This window comes from Cololabis saira, chromosome 12 (genome assembly GCF_033807715.1).
Source record: "Cololabis saira isolate AMF1-May2022 chromosome 12, fColSai1.1, whole genome shotgun sequence".
Lineage (NCBI taxonomy): Eukaryota > Metazoa > Chordata > Actinopteri > Beloniformes > Belonidae > Cololabis > Cololabis saira.
This window is the reverse complement of record NC_084598.1, coordinates 3,219,701-3,230,180: the sequence shown is the minus strand read 5'-3', so window position 1 is coordinate 3,230,180 and position 10,480 is coordinate 3,219,701. Positions and strand designations below refer to the sequence as shown.

At 46.6% G+C, this 10,480-nt stretch overlaps 1 protein-coding gene across 1 annotated transcript; it reads left to right on the top strand.

Moving 5' to 3' along the window:
• Positions 1–1,351: 1,351 nt before the first annotated feature.
• sall4 (spalt-like transcription factor 4) lies at positions 1,352–10,253 on the top strand. Its single transcript, XM_061734689.1, has 4 exons — positions 1,352–1,491; positions 4,426–6,864; positions 6,958–7,298; positions 9,630–10,253. Exons 1-4 carry the CDS (start codon positions 1,389–1,391, stop codon positions 10,107–10,109), a joined length of 3,363 nt encoding a protein of 1,120 aa, XP_061590673.1. The 5' UTR covers positions 1,352–1,388; the 3' UTR covers positions 10,110–10,253.
• Positions 10,254–10,480: the final 227 nt, after the last annotated feature.

The window sequence follows — 10,480 nt, the reverse complement described above, 5'->3', positions numbered from 1 at the left end:
CAAAAGCACAATGAAATAGCATTGACATTACTTGCAGCAAACAGAACAAAAAATGACAAGAAGAAGATCGGAGGGATCCTCTCACGATCCGCGCACCAAGCTCCACTGGATTCTCTTCGAAAGGGCATGCCATTTTCCAAGAGAGCTGATTGGTCAGTGGGCGGTGCTTTTACACCCGGCGATCTGTATCTCAAACATAACCTGCTCCGGAGCAGGTTAGCTGTTCAGCATAAGTTACCATGGCGATGTACCCCGGTAAGAAGTGAACCACCGTCGTAGTCCTGAAAACCCAGGGTTAAACCTGAAGTTACCTCGCTAACCCCAAATCCCGCTTCGTAGTACAGGCCCCAGGTCAGAGATCGCACGTAAGTCACAGGGGAGCTTAGGCACAAGGCATATTCTTTTGTACAAGATTAATGTCTTATTGTGCAGTGTCCCTGTTTTGAAATAAATAAATAAATACATTAAAATGTGGCATGCATTGTGACGTAGAATTGTCAAATTGGTTTGATTCACCGTATGAATTGTTACAGATTACTTTTGTAATACTGTATTTGACCCAGTCTTTGTAGGTTTTGACCGTATAGAAACGTAATTCTTGCCATTGTAAGAATGAGATGAACCTGCTGTATCTACTGCCCTTACTTTTTAACAACTTTTTATTATTTTACCTCTTTTCTTATAATTTAATTTCATTTTATTTGTTATTTATGTTTTAAGTGTGTCTTGCTGCTTTTAATGTTGATGTAAAGCACTTTGAATTACCTTTGTTGAAATGTGCTATATAAATAAACTTTTGCCTTGCCTAAAATTAAATTGGGTTTAACATTTTAAACATGGCATAAGTTTGAAGAACAAACAAAATGTATTTTGGACGAGTCAAGCTGTCTTGTTTTACAGTACAATTTTTCAGGGACTATATATACTTATTAAAGCCTGATTTATGGTTCCGCGTTACACCAACGCAGAACCTACGGCGTAGGGTACGCGGCGACGCGCACCGTACGGTGTGCGTCGCCGCCCACCCTACGCCGTCGATTTAACGCGGGACCATAAATCAGGCTTTCCCCTGCCTCCGACCCGCGGCCGGCCAGTGGCTGCGCCTGCGCGCATGCGTACCGCCCCCCCGGGGGCGCGCCCCCGAGGGGCGGGCGCAGGCGCATCAATAGGGAGCCCCATTTGAATAATGTGTGAGCGCTTTGGACTGGAGCCAATCAGCTGTCAGAGGCCTGCGATAAATCGCAATGCATTATTGATAATAATAATTACGTTGACATGCGCATTTCTAACTCGTAGGGTTCTAATTTCCAGAGCCCTGTAAGAATTAGTTGAAGAAGGGGTTGGGGAAAAATTAGTCTGTGACTGTTTTTGCTCCCGATGGTTGCAGCATGTCGAGGCGCAAGCAAGCCAAGCCGCAGCACCTCCACTCCGACCCCGAGCAGCCCGGCTCCGGCCAGCCCGGCTCCGGCCAGCCCGGCTCCGCGCACGGCGGTGAGTGTTACAGCCTCGCGTACTCCGCTCACACCGGCCAAACTTATCTCTCTTTCACTTCCAACTCTTCACTGCACTTTTTTGATCATTGCCTTTATTATTTGAGGGTCCGACGCGCAGAGCCTCGCGTCCCTTTTGACTCTGCTGGGAATAAACTCAGCATTCCTTGGAATTAACATGCTGAAAAATGATTCTCACCACATACAGGTGCTCGGCACAGTCCGCTTTGAAAAAAAAAAAATGCAACACTGGACGCTTTTTTTCTTCTCCCCAGAGGCTTATATTTAACTCTTTGTGTTATTTAAACGTTGATCTCAACCGATTTCTATTGAGTTTGTAAGCTTTTTGATTTGGTGGTCGTCTCGTGTACTTTATTTTTACTCAGTTTTAGATATTTTTAAATCCGTTTGTTTCAATTGGAGCTCTTTTCCTGGCCTGGCAAGTTGTGTAGTTTAATCTTAACCATTTATTTGATTGATTAATAAAATGGAACTAACATTTTATTTTGGGGGGGAGTGATTTAGTTCAGTTTATTCAGTTTAAAAAGTTATTCCACACGTCTGACTGGCCCCAAACGGGCATTGTTGCATTTCCCACTTATCACTTTATTGTATTGTAATATTTCCCCTCGTTTGGCTCTCACCTTTTTTTTTTTTTTTTTTTTGGTTTAATGGCTGATAATCATTGAGTTTTCTCCTCTCTTCTGTTCTGTGTTGCGCCTCCCTCACCCAAAATGAAAGGTCTCAAACAAAAGGTGTCCCAAAAAACAGTATGAAATGTGACTCTGGGGTAAGCTGACCCAAAGGCAATAAATCCCCCAGTTTAATGCATGACTGTTTCCTTTAGTAGCTGCGTGGCCCTGCCTGCGTGCAGGAGGGTGGGGGATGGAGCCCTGGAGCCCTGGCCTTTCTGTGCACACTGGGTGGGGGGGAGCTCAGGTCCTGCCATATGGAAGCTCCATGCAGGAGCAGGAGAGGACCTCACCTTTAGATGGGTGGATGAAGCTGTCTGGTGTCAGGGGCCAGTCCTGCAGGCCTGGGCCAGGGACGCGGCTGGAGCGCATTTATTCATTATTGGCTCTAACCTCGTGCCATATTGTAGTAAAGGTGATCAGTCATGCGCCTTCAAGTGGTAAGGGTGTGATCTGCATCTGCCCTTTTGGATGTGTTTAATGGACAAGCTTGAGCTCTGGGCTCCGGTGCGTGTGCGTTTTTGCTGCAACCACTTGTTGCGGTTTTATGGTTCTGCGTTAGACCGACGCAGAGCCTACGGCGTAGGGTACGCGGCGACGCACAACGTACGGTGTGCGTCGCCGCGCACCCTACGCCGTAGGCTTAACGCGGAGCCATAAAGCTCTGGAGACAAACCCTCCTGCGTGCGTTTCCGTGGGGATCGGGGCTGTAATGTAGATTTCTGCGTCGGTTCCTCCTTGGTGAGAGCAATTAACAAGGCCAAACGTTTCCTTTGGGCAAATGCAAACAGGTGGTCTGCCCCCTCTCTCTTTCTCTCTCTCCCTCCTCGGCATTTGCATTTAACAATACACCCAGTTGTGAAATGGCCCCTTGGTTGGCAAACAAATTAAAATGCACACTGGGAGCACTCATCAAGCTTTCACAGGCTGTAAAGATGCGTCAAGCTGCTGGCCTTGTAAATGGAGACATCAGAATGAGTCCTAAAAAGTTAATGCTATTCACAGATTTAGTAAAGATTTCTCACATTTGTTGTCAGTTCTAGTTTTAAACCACACTATGACCTCCCGGAACTCTTAATTTGACAAGTAGCTGGTTTTGATAATTTCTTGAAAGATGTATGTGTGACCCTTTCTCTTTGTGGACATTATAGTAAGTGATGTTAAAGGTATATGATTGCCCTCTGCTGGCCCTGAGGACACCGCAGATGTGACCGCATTTACCCTTAATAATGGCAGTAAAGACTACAAATGGAAATCTGAGTTCATTGTCAGGAATAATCGAACATGCCACAATACATTTTTAGTGGGTATTGTATTAAATAGTTATTTGGAGTTTGCATGTTCTCCCCGTGCTTGCGTGGGTTTCCTCCCACAGTCCAAAAACATGCATATTAGGTTAATTGATCATTCTAAATTGCCCGTAGGTGTGAGTGTGAGGCCACGTTTACACGTAGCCGGGTATTTACAAAAACTGATATTTTCCCCTCTACGTTTTTAAAAATATCCTCATTTACACGAACCCCCCGCATGAAAACGCTGTTAACGTCATGCCAGCCAATCAGAATCCTGGAAAAAACATCAACAAATGACACATAAATCAGGCTTTACTTCCAAGACGGAACGAGAGTCTTTGGTTTGGAGTGACAGAGAAGTGGAGTTACTTTTAAGTGTGACTTTAGAATATAAAACAGGTAAAATACAAGAAAATATTGACGGTGGCCAAACTAATTGTAAACACAGGTCGCACAAATGATGCTGGTGATGTTTCTGTTGCATAATGTGACGTTCTGAAGCCTAAATGTCCGTTTTCCTCTGTTTACAAGCAAACGTGAAAACTGAGTTTTTGAAAATCTCCACTTTGGCCGGAGTTTTTAGAAATGATGGTTTTTGGGGGCTTTGAGCTCCGTTTTCGTGTAAACGAACGGCCAAAACGCATGAAAACGCCTCCGTTTTTGCTACGTGGAAACGGGGCCTCATGTGTCTGGTGGTTTGTGGGGACTGCGGGTGGAAACTAGCAATTCTGCTAAAACCTGGTGTATTTACACTGCTTAATGTAGTGTACATGAATATGCATTGTCCTGTCTAAATAAACTTTGAAACTTAGATTTGACTGCTGCTGTTGTTTAACGGGCTTGTTAACACATCACAAAAAAGTTTATTTTAAAAGGTCCCAATTTATCTGTTAAAAGTGTGTGACAGTAACCAGTATATTGATGCTCATCTTGCATTTTCCTTTATTCCAGGAATTCCTCGAGATGACCCAGCGGACGAGGCTGGAAACGCCATAAAGAGGTTCAGGATGGACGAAACCAGAATCTGCAACAAGTGCTGCGCCGAATACTTTGATGAAGCAGAGTTTCTGGAGCATGAAAAAAACTGCACTAAAAGTCAGCAAGTGGTCATCATGAAAGAGGGAGATGGCAACGAAGTGCCAGAAGAATATTCCCAGGGTTCTCCCGACGAGGGCCTGAACAGCGACCAGGACGACGGCCAGTCCAGCGATCACTCCAACACGGAGAGGACAGAGAGGACGGAGGAGGAGGAGTCCGGTCTGAACGCGGAGGATTTCAGACACCGGGATCACAGTCCTGACATCGCTTTCCACCCTTCGCCCAAAATGCAAGATTCAAATGTGACTCCTGAAAGCGTACGTGAAGCTAAAGTGTCCGTCTCCCATCGTTCTTTGGTGTCCTCCCTGTCGTCGCCGCAGGAGGCGCTGCAGGCCATCCCGGCCATCCTGGAACAGCTGGTGTGTCTGCAGCAGCAGCAGCTGCAGCAGATCCAGCTCACAGAACAGATCAGGATTCAGGTGGCCATGATGACCACGCAGGGTCTGCAGTCGTCGGTGGGGGCGGCCATGGACCCCCTGAAAGCCCTGGGTGCTCATCTCTCCCAACAGCTCTCTGCTGCAGCGGCTCTCATAGGAAAGAGGACTGGTAGTCAGAGTCTTTCCATGGAGACGATAAAGCAAGGTAAACTCCCTCTGCCCGCCGGCGTCCCCACGTCTCTGACCGCAGGACTGGGATCGGCCGCTTCTAAATCTGTTCCAGATCTGGCCGGCCGTTTGCCGTCACTCCTCCCCCAATCCCCGGGTGTCCTGGGGTTCCCCGGCACCTTCAACGGAATCCAGGCCGGGATAGAGTCGTCCAAAAAACTCAAGGCCAAGATGCTGAGCCTCGGCTCGGAATCAAAGAGCGTGGAGTCGTTGTACAAGCACAAGTGTAAATACTGCGGGAAGACCTTCGGGAACGACAGCGCCCTGCAGATCCACCTGCGCTCTCACACCGGGGAGAGGCCCTTCAAGTGCAACATCTGCGGCAACCGCTTCACCACCAAAGGAAACCTCAAGGTGCATTTCCAGAGGCACAGAGACAAGTATCCAAACATCGGCATGAATCCTCATCCCGTACCCGAGCACCTGGACAACATTCCCACCAGCAGCGGCATTCCCTTCGGCATGTCTATCCCCATGGAGGAGTCTAATCTGACTGAAATGAAGCCTATCCTAACTCACCCACCTCCCGGGTTCAACACGTCCTCCATGCCGGGGTTCAAAACCTCTTTTGACGGCTTTGGGGCCGACCCCTTCTCCCATCGTCCGTCTCCGTCGACGGGCGACGGCTCCCCGTCCGTGTCCTCCGCCATCGGCCAAGAGACGGGCCCGGAGAGTCAGAAGGATGCCAAGGAGCTGCTGGGAGTGCTGCATCACATGAACGGCGGCGGTGGTCCTCTACCGGGCGATCAGACCTCCGGAACGGCAAAGCTTCAGCAGATGGTGGACGGCCTGGAGAAGAGAACCAACGACCCCAACGAGTGTGTGATCTGCCACCGGGTGCTGAGCTGCCAGAGCTCGCTCAAGATGCATTACCGCACGCACACGGGCGAACGGCCCTACAAGTGCAAGATCTGCGGCCGTGCGTTCTCCACCAAAGGCAACCTGAAGGCCCACTACGGCGTGCACAGAGCTAACACGCCCCTTAAGATGCAGCACTCGTGCCCCATCTGCCAGAAGAAGTTCACCAACGCCGTGGTTCTGCAGCAGCACATCCGCATGCACATGGGGGGGCAGATCCCCAACACCCCCATGCCGGAAACCCAGTTTGAAGCGGCAGAAACCATGGCGTCCTCGCCGCCGCACGAGATGTCTCTGGATTCCAACGGTTTTGAGGCGAGCATGGACGACCACGAGCCGGAGCTGAGCTCTCACAAGCTGAACGATGCGTCCAATTCCCTCCCACTCCCGCTCCCGCTCCCGCCCCCGCCGGCCTCCGAGGAGCCGCTAAAGAACACGCCCCCCGGGGGGTTCTCAAGCCTGGACGTTCTGAAGAACCTCACCTCCGCTCTGGCTCTGAAGCGGCAGAGCAGCACGGCGTCAGACAGCGAGGGGACGGCTAAGGAATCCCCGCCGGCTCAGGGAGAGCAGGAGTATCAGAACGGCCGCAGTCCTCCCGTCTCTGACTCGGCCGTGTCGTTTCATTCGTCTTCTCCGGTAAACACCGGTACCAGGTCGCCTCAGTCGGCTGGTGATGAAGTCTGCCGTAACGGAACCAAACAGGAACCGTTTGACGGCACGCAGGACGTTAGTGAGTCCGGGGGAGCCCTGGACCTCACGGCCGCCAGCAGCTTCACCCCCAGAGTGATTAAAGAAGAACCAGGCATGCCCTTCACAAACGGAGACTATGGTAAAGATGGATTGCAATCATTCCTTTTTTTTTCAAATGTTTGACGGTGTCATAGTAAATGTATATCTAATTTTCAAACATTTGTATCAATAGTTATTGGAAACCTGCCTTTTCTGAAGATCTCCTCCAGTCTGGGTAGTCTGGACATGAAGATTCCTGCAGAGAATCCCCTGGGTCCTCCCGGGCTGTTCAGCTCCCACCTGCCCCAGGGGACGGCCCTGTCCTCGTCCCTGTCCTCGTCCCTGTCCTCGTCCCTGTCCTCGTCCCTGTCCTCTGCACCGCGCCGCTCCACCAAGCAGCACGTGTGCACGGCCTGTGGGAAGAACTTCTCGTCGGCCAGCGCGCTGCAGATCCACGAGCGCACGCACACGGGGGAGAAGCCGTTCGCCTGCAACATCTGTGGCCGGGCCTTCACCACCAAAGGAAACCTCAAGGTGAGTCTGCACACGTGTGTCAGCGCGGTTACATGGGACGTTTAATTCCTCTTCAATTCAGAATTAAAATTAAATCTGATTTAAAATGACCATGTAAACACCTAATTCCAAATGAAATTGGTCATTCTGAATTAAACTTAATTCTGAAGTAAGTGGCTGGTTTATTCTGATTTTAAATCCTGAAGAAGAATAATTCTCATTCCTCTTTAAATTAATTCCGGTCTTTCTTTCTGCTCGTTCCCTCTTTTGCGATGACACTTATATTCTGCGCTGGGCTTGTTTTCAAACAAAGATTACGTTTCCATGCAGTCAAAATTCAGGTTATTGCTAATATTCCGGTTACTGAAACATTCAGAATATTCCGTTTACATGGTAATTAATCATTCAGGATATCTGGATCAAACCAGCGACGCACGGAGAACGTGATGACGCAATTCCCGTCATTTCCGCTTCTTCTTCCTGTATCCAAATTCAAAACAAACTTTTATCTCACCTTCTTGTAAATCTGGCTATCCCGGTACTAGGGCTGGGCGATATGGACCAAAAGTCATATCTCGATATTTTCTAGCTGAATGGCGATACTCGATATATATCTCGATATTTTTTCTGTGCCATAATTGGGGTTTCCCCCAAAGCATTATAGCATAGCATCTTTGTTAGCATCTCTGTTAGCATCTCTGTTAGCATCTCTGTTAGCTTCTTTTTTTTCTGAGGCAAACCCTTAAAAAAACGGTCAGTTTTAATACAAAGCCTCGTGTCAAACGTCACACAGGTACCTTTATTAACAGAGGTCTGCACAATATCAACATGTATAAAACAAATGAAATAAAAATAAACTGCCTGCATATAGAATAAAAATGCTTCTTGAATAAAATAAAACAAATATCCCTTTCCTGCATAACAAGTAAATTAAAATACACTGTAATTAATACAATGTAGACAGTAACAGGCAGACTTTTCCACTGAGGTTGACAGTTGTGCAAATCTCAAATAAAACATTCAAGTCAATTTGTCACAAAATAAGCTATATCAAAATTAAAAAAAAAAAAAAATATATATATATATTTTTTTTTTAAATTGATATAAACGATATTGTCTCGTACCATATCGCGTTTGAAAATATATCGATATATATTAAAATCTCCATATATATATATCGCCCAGCCCTACCCGGTACTTTCTACCGTCTACAAAAACACCGTGTTTAGAAGAACTTCCTGGACTCAAAAGACCAGGATTCCTTGTGAACAGAGCATGAGCAGAAAACTAATTCATGTTCCGTTTTATGGGGATATTCCGTTTGGCGTTTACATGACCCAATATTCAGGTTTTAAAATGAGTAACCCAGGGGTCATATTGGGGTTTTTAAAAACCGGAATATGAGCAAATTCTGGTTATTCAAAGGGGTTATTGGTGTTTACATGGCCGTGCAAATTCGGGTTATTGCCAATATTCTGGTTTTAAAAGGGTTATTGATGCATGGAAACACAGTCAAAGTTTCAAGATGCAGCAGCAGTAAACGCTGGTCAAGAGCAGAGAACATTTATTTAATAAATAGCTTGGACGACCTGGAAATAATTCAAAGAACAGATGGCAAGAAACATAAATAATAAATTGTGAGCTTTTCAAAGTTGTAGCGGCTAAGTTAGTTTTTCTTCCGGTAGTTTAACTTCCGGTCCGCCCCCTATCCAATCAGAACCTTCCCAACCCCCAGACCTGGAGAGGAATTGGAAAAAGACCATCAAACGTGGTTTCCATGTAAACCCCAATTCAGAATTACTATTTCCATGTAAACGCAAAGGAAAATACAGGACTGTCTCAGAAAATTAGAATATTGTGATAAAGTCCTTTATTTTCTGTAATGCAAAAATGTCATACATTCTGGATTCATTACAAATCAACTGAAATATTGCAAGCCTTTTATTTTAATATTGCTGATCATGGCTTACAGTTTAAGAAAACTCAAACATCCTATCTCAAAAAATTTGAATATTCTGTGAATCTTAATCTTAAACTGTAAGCCATGATCAGCAATATTAAAATAATAAAAGGCTTGCAATATTTCAATTGATTTGTAATGCATCCAGAATATATGACATTTTAGTTTTTTAATTGCATTACAGAAAATAAAGAACTTTATCACAATATTCTAATTTTCTGAGACAGTCCTGTAGTTTAATTCTGAATTATTTAATTGGGAATAATTAATTCTGAATTAAAAACCATCCTGTAATCGTGGCCTATGTTGGCTCCACCTTAGACAAGTGTGGCAGATAACAGTTTACACTTTACTTGGTTTGTAATGTAATTTTGTTCCCTGTGTTTTTGCAGGTGCACATCGGTACTCACATGTGGAACAACTCGTCGCGGCGCGGCCAGCGTCTGTCCCTGGACAACCCCATGGCGCTGATGGCCATGAGCTCCGAGGCCAAGCTGCTGCCGGAGATGATCCCGGCGCCCAAGGAGCTGCAGGGCGCGCCGCAGATGAACTTTGACCCGTCTCTGTGGAACCAGTACGCCGCCGCGGCCGCCTTCAGCGGCGGCCTGACTATGAAGACCAACGAGATCTCGGTGATCCAGGGGGGCGGGATCCCCCTGCCCGGGAGCCCCGCCGGGGGGCCCCTGATCGGCTCCACCGGGGGCCACGCCGGGGGGCCCCTGATGGGCTCCACCGGGGGCCTGGTGAAGACGGACGGAGCTCACCACAGCCTGCCCGGCACCATGGCGGAGATAGAGAAGAGCGGCTCTGAAAGCGTGCCAAAGTCCCAGTTCCCGCATTTCATGGAGGAGGGTAAAATTGCAGTTAATTAATTTTTTAAAAATATATATTTAAAAACATCAGAAAATCATCTCCCTCTGTGAATGTTTATTTCCAATGAGGTACAATCAATTTTTTCAAAGAACCGTGTAGAATTTCACTTTGCATTTCCCCAGTAACTCCACTGAAACTCCCCTTCCCGATCGTACTGATTGTCAAGTGTTACGTTTAGTTGAGCTCGATTGTAACTACTGTAGTTGTATTTTATTTTATATGAATATATATGCGGGTATTTTTCGACTTTTTTTTTTTTTTTTTTTTTTTTTTGCTGTCTAATCCAGAAGTTTTGAATGTATAACTTACTTGAAAGTGCTTTAATTCAGATTGTCTCCTTGATAACCTTGAAGGATTTTTGACTTTGCGG